General features: G+C 41.3%; 1 protein-coding gene across 20 annotated transcripts in view; it reads right to left on the bottom strand.

Annotated features, from left to right (window-relative positions):
* Positions 1-20787, bottom strand: part of heph (polypyrimidine tract-binding protein 1 heph) — a 186691-nt gene that overhangs the window by 56006 nt on the left and 109898 nt on the right. For 10 of the 20 annotated variants that reach the window (XM_089462135.1, XM_089462131.1, XM_089462134.1 and 7 more), the window contains one exon: positions 7145-7183. The exons of the other annotated variants lie outside the window; for them this stretch is intronic. In XM_089462135.1, coding sequence (XP_089318261.1) covers positions 7145-7183 — 39 coding nt within the window. The remainder of the gene's footprint in view (positions 1-7144; positions 7184-20787) is intronic. 20 annotated transcript variants of the gene reach the window in all.

Raw genomic sequence — 20787 nt, forward strand, 5'->3', positions numbered from 1 at the left:
GTGCTGTGTTGCCCTTTGGGCAAAATTTTGGTTGCCTGTTGGTTTTCAAATTTGCGGTAAATCGGAAGTGCGCCGCAAGTTAAATGAACTTGCCACAGACGGCGTCCCCATTGTCCTGGTCTCCGGTTTCTACCGTTTCATTTCGTTTCGCTTCCTTGTTGTCTTTCCGTTCGCCTCCCCGAGTGTGCGTTTTCAGCTCGTTTATTTATTTACATGTCGTTTGTTATTCTCTTCTTTTATTTTTTTTTTAGGATTTTTTTTTCGTTTTCGTTTTGTTTTTTTTTTTTTTGCTATTGCCATTGGCCGTTCGGCCTGCTTGCTTTATGGTTTTGTGTCTTCGGTTGTTAATCAGCGGGCAGTCTTTGATTTTGCATTCGGGGCCCTTCACACAAATTTGCTTAATTGCGTATAATTTGTGGTCGAAAAAGAAAAGGGTCAGAGCGCCACAGGTTTGTGCATATTACCATGGAAATCAATTTGCCATCGCACTGCCTGAATATTTATGTATTTGCAAATCCCCTTTCACTGATTTCACCAGCTATTGATAAGTCCTTGAAAGCAACTCACGTGTGGCTTAAATAAAATCATATTTGAAAAAAGATTTACCATTCGACAGTTGAAATTGGAGCTAAAGCCAAATCTAAGCAGTCTGAATGCCAAACTGCCTGCTGACAGAAATAATGAAAAAAAAGGTTGAATAAAATATGTGTGCGTGTGTGTGCGAGTGTGTGTGTGTGTGTGTGTTTATTGAATCTGAGATACGGCAGGCCAAGGGCTCTGCGTCCACATGGCGTATGATCAACCCATATGCGCCACACACAAATTGTAGATAAATTTATTGAAAATGATTGTATAAGCAACTGGCAGAGTGTGTGTGTGCATATTTTTATAACGCACGGCAGCAACAGCAGCAGTCTTTGCTCTCGGGGCGCCTCTATGCAACATGCATGAAGTTTTACAAAAATATTGATGATTTGGCAAATGTGTATTGAAAAGGTGGAATCTATTCAATTGCAGCAGCCAGGCAGCCAGACAGCCAGGCAGCCCTTCTGCTCCCATTCAGGAAGGCATCCAATTCGCGCAATATGCTGGCTCCTGCTCCTGCTCTTGCCTCTCCTGCTGTTGCCAGGCGCCACAACAAGCACAGCACTTTACATGTTAGTACATGTATTTGAGCTGAAGCCAAAACTTGTTGCCAGCCAACAATGGAACACGAAAAACGTATTAGTAATCCGAGATGGCAAAGCAAAGAAAGGGTGTAGAATATTTTATGCGGTGCACAAAATTATGCTCCAATATGCATGAGTTTTCGTTGCATTTAATGTGCGAGATTTTAAATTGCTGCAATTCGAATAAAAGTGCGCGACATTAAACAAAAACAACACCAGCAGCAACAGCAACAGCAGCAGCAACAACAGCAGCAGCTTTGCGTCCACATCAACAACGACAACATCAGCAGGAAGCGGAGGTCACTGCAACAGCAGCAGCGCTTGCTATATAACGCAGCAAGGCAAAAATAAAACGCAGCAGCAGTGAAATTAATCTAAAAAGTTTTTAATGCGCTTTTAAATGATGATGCTGGTAGAGTCGCTGTATTTTTTATCATCGTGCTTGTTGTTATTTTTACTCTTCCTTTCTCCCTCTCGCTCTGCTGCTGCCATTGCTATTCATAACTGGGAAACTATCATTGCTGCTGCTGCTGTTGCTGCCGTTGTCTATAGCTGCTGTTGCTGCTGTGCAAATTACAAGAGCCAGACATCCGGCCACAAAAGCGTGCACGAGTCCGCCCCAACATAAATACCCTAAATGAGTTTGCGCGGCCACCTGTTGCGCGCCTGCCTGCCGATGCAGAGAATTTAAATTTTGCAAATTTAAATGCAAAAAAAAAAAAAAAAAGAAAAAGGAAGAAAGCAAGTGCCCAAGCAGCAGCATTCCAGCGACACCATTAGCTATGCAGGCAGAGCAGGAGGTCTGCCAGGACAGCAGCCAACAACTGCAAGAGAGCAGCAGAGGCAGCAGCAGGAGCAGTTGCAGGAAGTAAACAATTAAGTTTTAAGTTGGCGAAATTAAATGAAAACAGTGGGAATATTGAAATTGATGCAAAGTTGATTCAACCAGCGCAGGAGGCGGCGTGGCAAACAGAATAGCGCTTGATTAAACTTTCTGCAAGGAGCAGAGAAGAGCTGAGCAGAGCAGAGCGATGCAGGGCGGGCACAATTTGAGGCTGACAACTATTATCCTTGCTTTGGCAGCGCTGAAGCCAGTCGCCAGTCGTGGCTTTGCTATTTACCTTTTAATTTTCGTTGCATAAATCTGGACGACCAACTCAGTTACAGCAATTCATTAGCGACTGCTAGGCAAAGGGGAGATTGAGCGGGTTTTTGGACCAAAACTTTTTCGTTTCAAATTTCAAAATGCATTGAAGTGCCGCCAGTATAACTTTTGGTTTCGCTCTCTCACTCACTCTCCCCCTCTCTCTCTCTCTTTTGCTGTTGCTCTCTCTTTGCTAATTGTATAAGTTGGCTTGGTTGAGTGTCAGCAAAAGGTCGAGCAACTTGCGCCAATTGAGCAAAATGTAATTAGTTTGCGCGACAAAGCGAAGCAGCTATAGCCAAGCAGAGAGAGAGAGAGAGAGCAAAAGAGAGAGGGAGAGAGCGAGAGTAGAACGAATCAAATGCACATCTAGAGCTGATCTAATGTGGCTTTAAGGCAGCTTTGCGCCGGATTTGCAGCTCTTCAAACATTTTTGGCTGCCTTTTTGCGGGCTCATACGCTGACAATTTCAAGCACTTAGCAAAAATAGCAACTATTAAATATGCATAAACGACGCAACGCCGGGTCGCGCCCATTAAATTGCCAACAAGCCACACACACAGACACACACGCACACATTCCCTGAGAGCTAGGCGTGTGATGTGGTTGCCACACTTTAAACACAGCTTTGCATACATTTGGGCAACAACAAGGACGACGACGGCTGCTGCTCCTGCTACTCCTGCTGCGGCTGCTGCTGCTGCTGCAGCGTCAGCTAGAAAACAAAAGCCGTAGCCAGGAAATTTCTTTTGGGTGCCCAGCCTTAAGCCAGAGTGAGCGCGTGCTTGGCACAACGTCACATAAATTTGCATACAAGCTCACATGTACGTACCCACACACACACACACGCACATATATATATAGAAATATACATGTATATATGTATATATTTATATAGAAGAAAGTAAGCGACAGGCTGCAGCACCCGCCCCCTCTCGCTCGTCCTTGTGTGTTGAGTAAACGCAGGCACTGTATAACGAAAAGCTTTTAAAATATGCCGACGCGACACCTACAACAGTAAATTTGATATGCTTGCAGCTTAAATATTTACACACACACACTCGCACATACTAGACTAGCACACATCAAGCTTGAAGACATTAAAAGCCAGCGGCATGATAATAAAATCTTTATTTAATTGTATAAATTGTGGCAACTAACTAAGCAGCCAGCGCGACCAGCAACAACAGCAACAACAGCTACAACAACAACAACAACAGCAACAGACAAAGCGAGCAACACATGCCAAACACATCAGCATCATAAAAATGAAGTTAATTTTAATTAAAATGCATGACAAAAGTGCGTGCGTCTGTGTGTGTGTGTATGTGTGTGTGTGGCATAACTGCTGAATCATAAAGCGTCGCTCGATGCTCACACACAAGCAAGAGTTATGTGTGTGCGTGTGTGATGCGTGGTTGGTTTAATTTTAATTGTCAACCCTTTGGCTGTCATTTTTATGGCGCTGACAGGCGCGTTGCTGTTGCTGTTGTTGTTGCTGTTGCTGTTGTTGCTTCCGATGGGTGTCAAATTATAGGCCATAATTGTCAATATTTGCGCCTTTTTATGCTAAGCAAAATAACAACGAAAACAGAAAGCAACAACAACAACAACAACAATGGTCGGGGCATTATGGAACCATGCATAAAATCTAATAATTACACTGGCAACAAAAAGTACACAAACCTTTGCCCATGCTAATCAACTTCTTGCGCGCTTAGCGCAAATAAGTAGGCAACACAATTTTGAATTATTTAATAATGCAAATAGACCATGCTGCAGCACAGGGTATACAAAAATAGGCTTGAGGGAGAACTTCAGCCTACAACAGGTGAAATCAAAGACTCGAGGCAATTCTTTAATTGAAAAGCATATCAAATGCAATTGCTACAGGGTAGCTGGCAGTCGTGCGCTTCTAGTTATCTGGCAGTCAGATCTAAAAATTTATGACAGCCACTGCGGTTCTGCGGTGCTTAATGCGTGCGAGCAGCTGCCGTGTCACGGGTTACCGCCAAGGCGGACAAAATCCTTTAAATAAAAATAAAAAAAAAAAAAAACAACAGAAAAAAAAAAAAAACAATTTATGCCAACATTTTTGTGGCACAACGACGCTGGGCGATGTGGCAGCTGTATTGGTGGTGGTGTGCTACCTTTTTCATCAGAGTGTTTAACAAAGTGCTAATTTAAAAAGTTCACCAAAGCGGCAACAACAATGGGTGGGAGCAGCACCATAACAATAAGGCGGCTGCTACCTTTGTTGTTGGGGGTGTGTCTGTGTGTGTATGTGTGTGGGTGTGCACAACAAAAGTAGGAAAATAGCAAAAATTGCTAATTAAAAATTTATATGAAGTTAGCAGTAATAGAATTTTTAATTATAGCCAACTCATGCGCGGGCAGCCAAACAGCAACAACAGCAACAACAACAACGACAACAGCAACAACAATAATCAGCGGAAGCAACGTAAGCAGCGGAAGTGTGGAATGAACAATTTTGAGGTCAGAGGGTAAGCCTTTTTGCTGTTGCTGCTTTTGCTGCTGCTGCTACTCCTCCTGCTGCTCCTGCTGCTGCATTCGATAGGCATAGGCTCTGGCAAATATCCTGCGCCACGTTCGCCTGCCAGCTAATGGGCTCTAATGAAAATTTAAATGCTCTCATCAGAATCAAAGCGCTCCCATCAGCTAGAGCCACAAATTTTGTTACATTTAATCGACAAGCATTAAAATCAATGACGTAAATCTATCAATTTATCAGCTCAGTCATGCGTGTGTGTGTGTGTTTGTGAGCAAGACAAGCTGCAAGTTGCAATTACAACTGACTGCTAATTAAATATTCACATAAAATGTTCACAGAACTGCAAAACCACAAATTTGCAAATGAAATATAACCCAATAAAACTTGCCTTTTGTTTATCGAATCATAGCTAAAATGCATTAGATTTATAAGAAATTTTGTGGATAGCAGATAAATAAAAGCGAGTTAAGTCAAGCTCGAGTTTAAGACTTTTATATATTGAAGACAAGATTTTCAGCAAAATATTTAATTAAATTTTAGCAGCGCAATAGAGACTAGAGGTGGAGTTATTTAAGAGCCAACGAGAGTAATGATAGCTGGCAATAATTGTGACGGTAGTCGAATACGAATATTCGATAGAGATGATAAAAGTTGAAAGTCTATCATTCATCGATAAGAGTGACATGATGACTAGTCAAGAATCTCGAGATTAAAAGGCTAAAGAGTAGAGACACTAAAAATATTTCCTGTGTTTGTTTTAGAAACTAGCAAGAAAAGCCGCTTACGTTATAGAAAAAATATATTTTTTAATAATTGATAAAATAATAAAAAAAATATATATACTATAATAAGAGATAATATGTAATAATAAAGATAAAATAGTCTATCGATATTTATGCATTCAGAGATCTGAATACCCTTACTGCTATTGCTCTTTTTTCTGCCAGCTTTAATCTGATTTTTATTTTTGTTTATAACCCTAAAGAAAGTCATATAGAAGTAGACGGGGAGGCCAGGTATTAAAAATAAATGAATCATTGGCTTCATCATCTGGCGTATTTGTTGTTTGAAATGCTGATTTGTGGATTGGACATCTTTGGGATTTGTAGTGGCGGCATTAAAGCTGTGCGACCTGCACAGCTGAACTTCAATTGAAAACTTTTGTCAAATTAATTAATTAAACTACGTAGAAGCAGAAGAAGAAGCAGCAGCAACAGCATCGACAACAACAATAACAACAGTGACATTAATAATGGAAAGGCGTCCGGTTGAAGTCAGCAGAGGACATGGCTCAAACTTGTTGGCAGCCAACAGACAAACAAACAACAGTTGGCAGCATAGAAATAGCATTGCCAACTCAAATGGCGCAAAAGTTGTAAAGTTCAACGTGCAACTTTGTAGGCCGACGCCTGGCACAGGCCGGCCGGTGGTAGAGTCCGGCACAGGGGGTTAATGGGTTGGCGGTGGGCAGACACAGGGTCTTCTTCGACAGGGCTCGTAAAGTTTTTGACTGTGGCAACGCTTAAAGGCATCTTTTTAAAGCGTTTAGTGTTCCGTGCTGTGCTCCATTTCAATTTCAGGCACATAAAAATCAACGCCACGGCATTGTAATTAGTGCTGGGCTGTTTGGCCACGCCCCACTTAGATAGAAGGGCGGTTGGGTGGGTCGCACCCCTCTACCCCACCGACTTTGGCAAATAGTTGAAAAGTTGTGAACTCGGGAACGGACGGCTATCATTTTCGCATTGAACGCTACTCGGTTATGAGTGAGCGCGCGCCCCACGCAAATCAACCGTTAGACAGGGGCAGGGCGGGGGCTGCTAGGAAACTTGGGAGCGGTGATAAGCGCATTTGCTTGTTTATCAAGTCAGGCGATGCGAGCCGTAAAAGTTTTGCTCACTGTCAGGCAGGCGGCTAGCCAGCTAACAAACAGCCTGGCAGGAGGCCAGCAGGAGGCTGGTTTACTGTGAAGAAGACAGCAGCACTTCAAGTCATTAGGCAAGTAACTAACCTTTTGTTTATGGCTGCTGAATTTCTATAATAACAATTATGAAAATTAGGCGAAGCGAGTAGATGCATGGAGAGTGTGGGGGTAGGGGGTGGGTGTATGATGGCGAGTTTTGGTTTCGCGCTTGGAGCCGCCATTGTTTTGACGGTTAATTACGTTTCTGCCAAATAGGCAGAAAAGATGCGGCCCAGCGCAAAATATGCTCGCTCCCAAAATGAAACGAGTCATCGAGGCTGAATCTGAATCCGAATTTAAGGCGTGCGCCCGACAGCTTCATAACGTAATATTAGTCTCTATTCTCTATTACTTACTAATTGTGTTGTCATTTGGCAATAAACGTGTGGACTCACCTGTAAAGAAGCGGAAGAAGAAGAATGGAAAACGAATCGATTAGTATATTTAATCTTGCATAATTATTATTTTTGCCATTTGTTGGCATTTCAGTGTGTGCAAATCTTTTGAGCAATCAATTCTAATTAAGCTGGGCCCTAATCAGTTTTTGTGGTGCGCATCAGCAACAGCAGCAACAGCAAAAACAACAACAACGGCAACGACAACGTCATCATCAGCGATAGCCACAAAAACCACATTAAATGCGATTAATTATGAACTTAATTAGCAAAGTAATAAAAAATAAAGTGCAGCGATTTGACCCGCTAATCTTATAGCTCTAGCTGTTTGTTGTTGTTGTTGTTGTTGCTATTGAAATTGCTGTGGTTCACAGTGCGCTGCAGGTCAAATAAATCCCTTTTAATTAAGAGATAAACAGAAGCAATTAAATTATTAATTATGCGCACAAACACTCATAGAAATATTGCATACTTTATGGGGCGCAAACAACACACGCACACACACACACACACACACACACATGCACAATTACAAACATTAACTAGCAGACCCCATGTACGATTCACATAAATCAATAGCTTGCACTTAAAGCTGCTAATTGTTGCTAAATAAACGCACATAAAAGCAGAGTTAAACATTTATTGTATATACCATAAGGTTTAAGCACAGGGCATACGCTGGCCAGAGCTATTAATAATGTGGGACGTCCGTAAATAAAACGATGAACTACAAACAAAAGCACCAACAGTGCAGATACTCTAGGCGCACTGAGGGATTTCCCTAGAACAAGTAAATCTGAGCAACTATAGAGGAAGAGAGTTTGTTTTTATCTGTAAGCCTTGAGAATTGCAGAGATAGGTTGTATATATTTTACATATACATATATATATATATTACAAATGTCCAAAAGTGTAGATACTCTGGTTGGAATTGAGAGTGGATTAGACAAATTATAGAAAAGTAATCGGAGCAAGTAGAATGAATTATCTGTAAGTCATGAGAATTGCAGAGAAAGGTAATATATGTATGTATATATATAACAAATATCTAAAGTGCAGATGGTTTTGTAGTTGAGGGTGGATTAGGGAAAGTATAGAAAAGAACTCTATACCTGTAAGCCATGAGAATTGCAGAGAAAGGTTGTAGATATTTAAAATATATAGATTATATATTATTAGTAATTATTAGCAAAGAGGCAATCGGAGCAACTAGAATGACTTAAGCTAAAATGAAACACAAGCTCTTAACCTGTAAGTCATGAGAATCGCAGAGAAAGGTACTATTTACTTTCTATAATGCACATTTACATAAATGTATTTAAACCAGCCCATCCATCGCTCATAGCTACAGGGTATAGTACAATTCAGAGTCCATTGGGCGTTGGGACTTTGCTGAATTATCGATCATCATTAGTCAGGCTGAATCGAAAGGGCGCCGCTGCTAGATATGTTTGCACTAATTAATTTCCTATAGAGCCTAGTCAGCCAGTAATCAACGCTCACACTCACACACAGCACACACACACACACATACACGCACAGCTGTGATTTGAGGGAATATTGTATTGTGACGATTGCATTTGCAAATTTTCACATGCAATGCGATTATGCATATGCGTGTTTTTGATTTTCGTACTTCGCTCTGCATATGTTAATGCAATATTCATGTGGACTGTGGACCCAAAATAGACAGAAGCTAGACCTGGTGGCTGGGTGGTTGGGTGGTTGGTGGGTGGGTTTTTGGCATGAAATTGCTGACAAATTGTTGTTACTATTTGATAAATCGCAGCTTATTGACCACGCAGCTGACCGGACGCAAACTATGTAAGCCCGGGAAAACCAAGTCAAATGTCATTTGGTGGCACAGCAGCAACAGCAACAGCAGCAGCAGCAACAACAACTACCACAAAAGAGCTTTGGCTGTTTTGCTGACCTTTTGCATAATGAAAGTAACATTGTGGCTGCCATTTTGTGGTTTGACAAATGTTGTGTCAAATTCGGCTACACAGCCGCAAAACACACAACCGCACAAAGATAGCGCCAGACGAGACCGGGCGAACAACTTTGTCAACAGCTAATGGACTCACTCACACACACACACACACACGCACGCACACACATATACCGAGAGAAAGAGAAAAATTAGCCATGGTCGCACTTTTTGTAGGTGCAACAACAGCAACAGAAGTGGCCACATGACATGAAGCACCAAAGCGATAGAAAGAGGTAGAGAGAGAGTCGACAAGGACTACGTAACGGACACGAGCATGCCACACATGGCTCATGTTAGACTTGCCAAACAGAGTGAGCGACCACCAACAGTTGACCATAGCGGCAACCACTGCTGATGACAGCAACAATATCATCAGCGTCAGCAGCAGGAGCAGCAGCAGCCAGAGCAGCAGCAACAGCGGAGGCGTTTGGCCAGTTGCAACATGAGCCACATTAAAAAACATTAAACCAGAAATCACTTTGCACCACGTCGTTTGTTGTGTGAGCGTTGAGGTTGCACACTAGCTACACCGTGCCGAGGAGCTGCTAGGATTCGAGGGCCGGACGAGCTGAGGGGCGTCATTTGAATCCACAAAATGCGGCTTACTTAGGCGCACAACTGATGATGACGATGATGACGAAGGCGATGATGATGCTGATGATGATGTCGTTCGTCGGTTGCTCGCTTTTTAACCAGCTAGCCATTGGACAGCCAACGGGTTGTCCTGGCAATGATTTGTTGGCTTTTGCGCGGCTAGAAGCTAGCCAGCCAGCCAGAGCAGGGCAGACCAGGCCAGGCCAGGCCAGCCTTGGCATCCAGCCTGGCAGTCGCCGAAACATTGTCTAAATACCACAACAATGAGCCAAAGCTGGAGCACACTAGCCACGTCATCGCATTACCAAAGGCTGCTCTCGCCGTAAATGTAATCCTAGGTAGCCCGCCCTAGCCTCCCCCCCAACCCTTCACTTGCTGACTTGTTACACTCCATTTATTTTTCACTCCCTTTGGCTTGCCTGGCTGTGTAAACAAATCTAGCACGCAAGTGGCCAAAGGGCGTTCGGGGTGCGGCAAATGCGACCAAATGCATTTGCCAGCCAACTGTGGCACATCCAATGCACTTTTTAGGCTAAATGCGATTGTTGTTGCTTGGTTCCACTTTTCGAGCACTTTGCAAGCCAGCCTCTATCAGCCATGGACCAGGAGAGACTCTGGCCCCCTCATTTGCATATTTGAGCGGCGAGACGCGCTGCCTCTGCCAGCCTTCAGAGTGTTTACTATATATAGCTGTCTGTTGTCTGTTGTCGGCGTCCTTGCCAGAAGCTAATGCAAGAGTTTGGCCGTTTGGGGGCACATCAAGTTCACCAGCCGCGCCAGAGGTGAAGTGGGCATAAAAACTTGTCTGAACAACAACTTTATATATAATTCGAGACTCAAAATATTAGCTCAGAGATCGAGCTTTATTTAAGCTTTGTTTTGCTTTGCACTTACTGCATGAAAAGCCTCTAAATGTTGAGTAAACTTCATTCAGATTTCAAGTTAAATTTAGCTTTGGCTTCCGATAAATTCTAAATAGGTAGAAAATGCAAAAGTTCAAAGGAAATAAATATGCATGAATTGAAATGGAATTGCTTGACGAAATATATTTCACCCAAGAACAAGTCAACAGACTAAACAAACAATGCGGCTAACAGGGCGGGTAAATAATATGCGACAAGAAGTGCATTTACAAAAGAAGCTGAAGCAGAAATTATTTAAATCAGCAACAGAAACAAACATTACAAAATATTGTTGAATAAAATAAAAGGCAAATACAATTTGCCCATAAACAAACACACACACATACACACATACATATGCATATGAAAAACTCCGAGTCACACAATGATTAGAGAGCTACAGGTCAGGGGCGGCGGCTGTGGGGGAGGATTCGCAGACTTGTGCAGCATCATCTCGGCGAACGAGTCGGACGTCAGAAAGTTTTGTGCGCTTTTGCATGCGAAATTTTTGGGATTTATGCCGAAAAATGCATAAATAACTGTTAATATTTAATATTGTTAACTTGTAAATTTTAAATGAAATATGTGTGGAGCAGCCATGTGGAAGAGAGCATGTTGACGAGCATGACGACAACGGCTGCTGCTGCTGCTGTTGCCACTGCTGCTCCGGTCAGCATAGGTCAGGACATGGCCCGGCACATGAATTATGCAGTTTTTAACAAAAATGCCACATGGCTTACTACTCCACACACACACACTCACACACACACCGCGACAGTATAAGAGAGAGACAGAGATACATGCTCCTAGTTCTAGCCGAGAACGACATGGCAAAAGTTTAATTGTTTCTACTGCTGACTCGACAAATGTTATTTGAATTTCTGTATTTTATTTCGCTTTTGCATTTTACATGCGCAATTATTCGGTAAAACTCTTGCGGCGCAGCAAACATGTCAAATTAGAAACAGTTCTGTCAGTTACTTCATTTGAATGACATCATCAGCAATCAGAAATGATGTTGATGTTGATGCTGTTAGAGCAGCGACGAGTATGCGCGGAATTTGCATAATTAACAAAGTACATAAGCTCTGAAGTGTCGCCAGACAGACATTGCCTCTATAAGCATACACCACAGAGACTTAATGAAAATAGAAATGAAATATAAGAGTTGCTTCAATACTCTCAGTCGATAATTTGTACCACACTAAATCGAAAATCGTGATGAATCGAAAAAATTCGATCACCTTGAGAAAAATGAGTTCTCGATAATTATCGATCAATTGAATTTCTGTGTAAATTATTATTTCTGTGTAAATTATTATCGGGACTCGATTTTATTTTTTTCTTAAGCTCAATGAACATTGACCTGACGATGCCTTATAAAAATTCTGTAATTTATTCACACAGATTTTCGATGCAAATAATTAAAATTTAAGGCAATTCAAGGGGATTACATTTTCATTTTTGCCCACAAAAATAAACGAAAAGAATTATACAAAAAAACCATTGATAGATGTTAAAATATATGTAAAAAAAAAAAAATAAGAAAAGTATATTTCATGTAGGCCAGCATTTCATTATTATTTTTTCCATTTACATCCTCTTTTTTTTATTTTCCGCAAAGGCATTGTAAAATGATTTCAACCTAAGAACTTAAGTGCATTTCAATTACAAAAATATACGCTGCACTTCACGTTGTATCTGCCGTTGCATAAATCATGAATATAACACACACACGCACACGCACACAGAGAGAGACACGCATTCACATATATCAAAGCCGTTCAATATAAAACGTGTTGTGTGAAACAAACTAAGCGAAAAGCTCTCTCACACACATACCCACATATAAACACACACATACAGAGACACAGCTACACTCACATCATTGCAAACTGAAACTCTGTGGATTTGGGCGCCTTTTTCAATTTAGCTACGCCTAGCTGCAAATTCAGTTTTCGTTTGCCCAAAAAAAAAAAAAAATCAACAACAATAGCAGCAGCAACAACAACAACAACATAGTTTGGTCATTGCCTAGGAAATTTAAAACTTATAAGCACGCCACACTGCCACGCTGCCACGCTGTATGCAATGGCCGCTAACTGTTGACGGCCGAGACGCACGCACGGCTAGGCCGGGCGGGCGAACAGCACTAGAGGTAAGCCACCCAAACAGCTCTAGCGCGGCAGAGCTAACGCTTCAGCTCCCGGTTTTAGCCCCATACCGTTCCCAATTCCGGCGCAAAAGCCATAAAGTTTTTATTTATTTGCATTTGCTCACGTGTGCATGTTTAATTAAATTTGAAGCGCCAGAGCGGTCGCTCGGCCGCCCCATCGAGTCACGGCTTGAGAGAAAAGTTTTATATATATTCTTTTTCCTTTTTTTTTTTTTTTTTTTTTTTTTTGGCCGTCAAACACGAAAAAAATACATGCAAGCTTCTGTGGCGCCACCTGGCGGCCGTCAATGCGCTGGCACGAAAAGTTATGTCTAACGGCTGTGTGTGTATTTGCGGCTAGGCGGACGGCCGGACAGATGGACGGGTGGGCGGTCGGGCGTGCTGGAGGAGAGGTGTTCGGGTGCACCTGCACCTGCACCGGCACCGGCACGGGCATATGATGCAGTTTACGTAACGAAAATTGAGTTGGACATGAACAAATTGCGGTTAGGTTGGTGGATGGATTTGTCGGCTTCTATTTTTGTTTCGGTTTCGGGATTTGTTTTTATTTCTTGCTGATTTTCATTTACTTTTTTCAGTTTTTTTTTGTTTTTTTTTTTCCGGCATGTTCATGCACGGGGGGGCAGCGTGTGGGGATAGTTGTAATATGCAAATTGGAGCGTGACATGCATTTCGACAGCTTTGAAATGCAAAAGCTGTGTGGATGCAATTCTATCTTAAAGTTGGCCCTTTAAGCCTTTTATAGAGCCTACTTAACTAACCCAATCTGTGCATGCGTTCGTTCAGTCGAAACGAAAAGTTATTTATATTGTGAATTTCCATCAGTTGGCAATGCGTGTATTGTATTATATTTTTTCCGGCGTTTCTGACTCGCATGACAAATGACAAAGAGACGATGTTAGCTAAATGCGTTAATTAAATTTTGTCTCTCAACTGCTTGAATGCGTAGACGAGCCCAAGGGGATATTACCCAAAAAACAGCCCCAAACACACACACACACACGCACACACACTTACGCATACGACTACGCCCACGTGTCGCATTACGTTGCCTACTTCTAAGCGCTGACATCTTGTTTTGCCAGCAGCTCATAAAATTTGCAGCTTGTTTCAAGCATTTTGCCAGCTGCTTTAATATGCATATGTGTGCCGTGCGTGTGCCTGTGTGTGTGTGTGTGTGTGCGTGTTAGTGTAGAATTTATGCGCCTCATTAGTTGGTCCAGCCCCTGGAGCTGCGCTCATCACCTTGGATGTGGCTCAGTCACAGCATCATCATTAGTCACAAGTAGCGGGTCACAGGCCGCTGGCTGTGCGCTGCCTAAAAATATGCTAAGCATTTGGCACAGCGTCAAATTAAATGGTTTCGACGATGTTTGACATATTTGCACAGTTTAACTATAGCGCCGCCTCACGCCTCACGTGGCCTCAAAATACAAAAGCCCCGGCCAAATATACATAGATACATAAACATACATACATAAGCGAACGCATGCAAAGATTTTTCATATTTCCAGCAACATTTTTCACGTCGCGTCCTAAAGGGTTGAAGTATCTCAGCAGCTTGGGGAGAGGTGCGAGGCGGAGAGCGAAAAATCAAAAGACAACAAGAAATGTGAAAGTGCGCCAAGATACATGTGGAATCGGAACAGAAGGGCGCACGAAAGTAGGCGTATTTTGCATTGATTTTTTACTTTACTTTACTTTTTGTATTTCTGTTTTTTTTTTCTCTTGCTCTTGCTCGCCGACTATTTGCCGACATCGTGGTCGTTGTCGCGGCTGCTGCGCTCATTCATTTCATTTCTCGTCTTGCGTTTTATTTTATGCTCTGCTTTTCATTTTTATGAGCGTGTACAAGTATGTATGTGTGTGTGTGTGTGTGTGTGAGTCCTGGCTGGCTGCAACTTGGTCTGCCCGACTCAACTCTGCCTACTTTTTATGGCTTTTTATTTATTTGCGCCGCTTTGCAATTTCAAAAAGTGTTCGCGTGTAGCCCCAGACTAAGGCAAAAGGATTTGGCTTAGCCAACTTGTCTGGGCCGGGCCGGGCCGGGCTGCGCCTGGGCCTGGGCCTGGTCTGGTCGGGGCCATCGTCCTATTTCGTGCTGTGCCGGATCTTGCGTGTTTCACTGCCTTATATTGCAAAGCGAGCATAATAAATATTTGACGCTTCATAAATCTTTAAAGAGTTGCCAAAAGTAGCAGCAAGAGCAGGAGCAACGACTACAGCCTCCAACTGACTCGTCGTCTCCTGTTTCCAGAGGCATGGCCGGAGCACCCAGGCTGCGTCAGTCGAGCCTTCTCTTAATGGATTTGCTATTTTTCGGCGCTCCACGCTTATGCTAATGACTTGGCCTGACCCAAGTGCCCGAGCCGAGGCGCAGCTAGGAGGAGGCTGCAATTGGAAGCCACTGTGCAAATTGGACAATGAACAGCAAACGTTGATGGGCGGGTGTTGGGCTGGGTGGCGGGAGCGGGGGCGCTGCTGGATAGACAGTGTTGGCCACTTGGGAAACCCTTGCAAATTGCATGGCCAAGAGCGGCTTAAAATCTTTGGCACAGTTTTCACTTGCACTTGCGCGGCGCCATTTTTGATTTCCCCAATGATTTGCATTAACATTTTTGGCTATGGGTGGGCGGCCTATTCTACATATTCTCGTAGTACGTTTCGCAAGCAATTTAAAAGCCACACACGGCCGACACTCAACGTAACGCACATACAGACGGGTAGAGACGGCGAGTGGGAGGGACAGAGAAGGAGAGTGCTGGGTGCCGAGTTGGCTGGCTGGCTTAAGCCACTGTAGACAATGAACCAACGATCCGACCATAAGCGCATTATGCGGGCTAGTTCCTTCGGTCTGCTTGTGGCGCTAAAACGCCTCAATCTCCCTCTCATTCTCTCTCTCTCTCCCCTAGACGATCCCTCATCGGCCTGCACACAAATGAAGTATTGTTTATAGACCACATAAACAAACTCGAAATGTATTTATGTGGCTGGCTGTGTTGAATGATGACTGCTTCAAGTTTTTGGCCTCTTTGCTGCATACGAAATTGTATTACATAATTAAAGATTTGCAATTGACAATTGATGAAAGCTCAGATAAATAAATAAGCATCGCATTAATAAACACACATATACATATATCATTTATACACATTTGTATATTGTAATCAATAATAAGCTATTATTGCCTATGTATATATGTATAACCATCATATCATTTGCTCAAGTAATGAATTATTTAATAAGGTAATATAATTTTCATTTAACTATAAATTGCTTCGCAAGCGAATAATATTTCATGTTAAGCAAATTGTGTAATGCCAAAACTAATATAATATTTAATATCAATATTATTCTTATATCAATTACAATGAATTGCATGCTCAATTCTATAATGGGAATAAGCGAATAAAATAAACAAAAGTATTTGAGTGGGAATAGAACGAATTCGCGATACCCTTACGGCTCTCCCAAGCTGATTCATAAAATAATAACATACATTTAATTCAATCAAGTATTGAAAAGATAATGAGATATTTAATAATTGAAATTAATTGAAGATAATATTAAATATACATTTAGTAATTATTAAGAATTCCTTTTAATTGATGATAATAAACTTACATTTAATTCATTTATTCGCCCACCTTAAAAGCTTTGTAATATGCAATTGCAAAATAAAAAATTATATTAATTATTAAAAATTTAAAAATTAAATGCTTATCAACTCAACTCGTTCATTAGGAGAGTAAAAACAATTCCTTTATTGAATAATTTCAGCCATAATAATATTATAAATAATAGCCAAATCAACTAATCGATCAACTATTAAAATTATTTTAACAAAACAGAAAACCATTAAATTTGCATTATATTTTCATTGAATTAAAGTTTTCAATTCACTTTTAATTTAATCGAAAAACATTATAAAATTGATAGTTTTATTGAAAAAAATGTAATTACAAAAATAAAATAAACAACTAAATTCAAAAAGTTGAGGAGAGGGAGAGAGAAGAGAGATTCACTTTAATTAGCTAATAACCCAACTTTAACTTTTTATGTGCGAGAAACATTCTCGGCGCAGTTGTTTTTATTTTGGGTAACGTGTTTTACAGTTCATTAAAATTTGGCTCACTGCCAGCCAGCGTCAATGAGCATTAAAGCCATGCCCAATACACATAGTGCGCATAGTGTCTGGGTCTGGCACGTTGCGTGTAGCTTGTTGTTGTTGTTGTTGTTGCTGTTTGTTGGGCGTTTGCTATGTTTGTTGTTAAGCGTGTTAACAGGCATTATATTGCACACACACATACAGAAACGTATGGTGGCGAGGCTGCAGCTCAGGCTGTCTGTCTTATTAGCGTTCAACAACGGCGCCACATGCTGCTCATTGAGCACACGCCTGACATGCTGGGAGAGCGGAGAGCTGGAGAGTGGCTGGGGCAAGGAGTGAGAGTGAGAGAGAGAGAGAGAGACAGAGCTTGTTGAGTTGCGGCATATCGTCTGAGCTGCTTTAAAATGGCATCGTCTTAAACTCGGCCCGACCACACACACACACACCCTCAACACACACACTCACAGTACACACACTCAACACACACACTCACATACAATTGCTGAGCAACATACTTTTGTGCGCGACCGGGCTGACAACTTCCGACAGTTGCCGTCCCGCCGCAGCTGTACGTAGCTATTATTATGAGCATTTCATTTTTTGTTCTGCTTCCTCTTCTTCTGCTGGTTTTTCACTTTTTGTAGCCTGGTTGTGAAATAAAAACCGCAATTACCAGCGAGTAAAACATACGTATATACAAATGTATGGCAATGAGAGGGCAAATAAACCTGTGAGCCTGTTTATATACAAAAATGGAATTGCATATATATGTGTGTGTGGGTGTGTGTGTGTGTGCGTGTGCGTGTGTGACATAAAGCAAACAATATGGCGACAAGCAACACTAAGCAGATGAGGCAAGCGTCACAGAGCACAAACTTCAGCAGTGACGACTTTTGTTGTCCTGCCGGTGCAACTATATCACGCATACGTCGTGTTGTCAACGGCGCCAGCAGCAACGCCAGCGACGCCAGCAATGCCAGCAATACCAGCAATGGCAACAATGTTGCAGCAACAAAATTGTCAAGCCAACCAGCCAGTCGACTGTGTGAGCGACTGCCCGAGCGCGTCAACATTAGTTTAAGTTGCATACAAAAGCCAGTTTCAAGCAAAGCGGGCGCAAAATGGAATTATACGAAGGCGTCAATCTGTGTGCGTTGCTTTGTTGTGTGCGTGTGTGTGTGTGCGTGAACGTGTGTTTGTGTATTATTTGTTTGATTGTGTGAGGCCGTGAGGCAGCCCCAATGCCTTTTGGCTGCACTCATTGTGCGCTGAAGTGCGCTGCCATTAAGTCGCATTGTTTCTGTTCTGCTACTTTTCCTCGTTGAGCACAAAAATTGAGTAACTGCACGTGAATGAAAATGAAAACAAAACCGGGCTAAGGGACGCAGCACGCCGGCCAGGCCAAAACAAGACCAACTTTCACGCTAAAAACTTTCGCATTTCTTAACTAGTTTTTGTTATTGTTAGAGTCGGTTTTATTTTGCTTGTTGTTGCTGTTGTTGTTGTTGTTGGTTGTTGGTTGTTGTTGTTGTCCGCCTTCGCCTTCGTGCCCTGCACAAAATGCGGAAAATTAAATTGCCCTCGTTCTGGCTCGTTCCTTTGCTTGGCACGACAGCCAAAAATCCAACAAACATACACACAGACACATACGAGACCTGGCACACACACACACACACACACTCGTACACACATACAAACAATAATTGAAATAAACACTTAAAAAGTTTGACTATACACTGCTGGCTTTGCTTTTGCCTTTGCCTCTGCTTTTATTGTCTTTGCTTTTACTTTTTGCATTTCTTTATCACAATTTTGTTTGAGTTGTATTTTTTTTCTTTGTTTTTTTCTGTGTGCTTTGAAATAGTTTGCTTGGTTTTAATGCTGCGCGTCGTTGCAGCTGTTAAATTTTATTAAGCAGCCAACAAAAGTTGAAACAATGAACAGATTCTCATTCGCTCTTTGTGCTGTTTTGTTGCAAGCCATAAGCAAAACAAATGAGAGACAACAATACTTGCTGCGTACTTTTGTGCGCCGTGGAAATCTAATTATGCCCGGGCAACTTGTGATTTACGGTTAATTACAAAAACTAAATATAATTAAGCCATTCAAGCGTTTAGCTAAAGCAAAAGGTAAAGGCGAAAGCCAAAAGACAAAGCCAAGGCACATATCCTGCGGCCACTTGTTCAGCTGTCCTTGGCCTGGCCAGACAGAGCCGAGCAGACGACACGACAAAATGATGCCTGGCTCTATATTTTCTATTTACATTTGTGCTTATACTCTGTGGGCTCTATCTGGCTTTACATGACAATTGGCCCAAGATGTTGTTGCCAACTTCAACTTGATAAACAGCTTGCGCCGCAGAACTTGCTAAACTGTCGACTGAAGTCTGAAGTGGGCGCTGGCCGACATAAATCAAGGAGCCTATAAAGAACGCTTCTAAGCAAATACAGTTATAATTAAGTGGCCCTTGGCAGAGGGGCACAGCAGAGCAGAGACAGTATGCAGAGTGGAGAGTAATATATTTATAATTACTTGGCCAACAATATAAATTACAAGTGCCACACACTAGATGCACCAAAAACAAACAACTAATTAGTCTAGCATCGCTTGAGCAAACATTGCATCCACTCGGAAATGCGGAGAATGAGATGAATCAAATGAGAGTTAAAAATAGGACAAATAAGGAAAATGTTTAAGAGTTGAGTGAATATTCTAGATGATAAATGGATAATTGGTTAATAGTTAAACTTTTTTATTACGCTCTTATTACAATAATAATATGAATATATTATTGCAATATTATATTTATTATTGTAGTATTACAAAGGAATTAGCTTGTGCATAGCTAAACTATTTTATTAGATTATATTCACTCTTTATATTATTACAATAAAATGAATAAACTAATTACAATTAATGAAGATATTATATAGCAAAATAGATCTATTTAAGGACTAATCCCCCCTTTTAGAAATGAGAAAGATAGTGAAAAAAGGTAATTTTTGCAATTCATAAAAATAGCAGTAAATATTAAAAAAAAATTGTTAACATAATATTAATATAAAATAGTTTATCACATATCAGACATCAAATATTTATGACAAAAATGTAAGAACTCAAATACATAATAATAATTCAAAAATAATCAATTCAAATAAATAAATTCAGCCACAAATCGAGTTTCAATTGATGACTCTCAACATATTTTTCCCGCCTGTGCTAAGCTCCTCTTCCTACTTAAATTCTAATTGCTGACAATACTTAGCATTATTAATTTTGCTGCCATTTTATTTATTCAAAGTTCGTCATATTGCAGAAGCGTGACGACAAAGAGCAACTAATTAATTTGATATTTTCTGGCTGGCATAGCCCTAATGACAACAGCCAACTTTGACGCTGCGGTGCAAAGACACAAAATAGGAACAAAAAATTTGTTGTTGGTTTTTTTAAGTCTATGCCCCATACTAACACACACACACACACTCACACAGAGACAGCTAACTGCCTTTTTCTTGGTTTATGGGCATTCCACGCGTAGCGCAGCAAAAAGAAAAATTAATATCAATTTTCAGCTTTGCCTATGACAGAGCGAAAGCCTAATGTTGTTGTGCTTTTAGTATTTTATTTTATTTTGTTTTCTTCTATTTTATTTATTTATTTTTTTTTTTGTCTTGTAATTTTTTCAGTGTTTGTGCTTTTATAATATCGTTGCGTGCTTTTGGCCGTTATGCATGTGTCCTTTTTGTCCTACCTTATTATATTAACAACAATTACTCACAATTATGCGAGCTCTATCGCACACACTTCTTCCTACTCTCCGCTCTCGCT

The sequence above is a fragment of the Drosophila arizonae genome, chromosome 2 (assembly GCF_054131065.1).
Source record: "Drosophila arizonae isolate 15081-1271.41 chromosome 2, UAZ_ARI_1.0, whole genome shotgun sequence".
Classification (NCBI taxonomy): domain Eukaryota; kingdom Metazoa; phylum Arthropoda; class Insecta; order Diptera; family Drosophilidae; genus Drosophila; species Drosophila arizonae.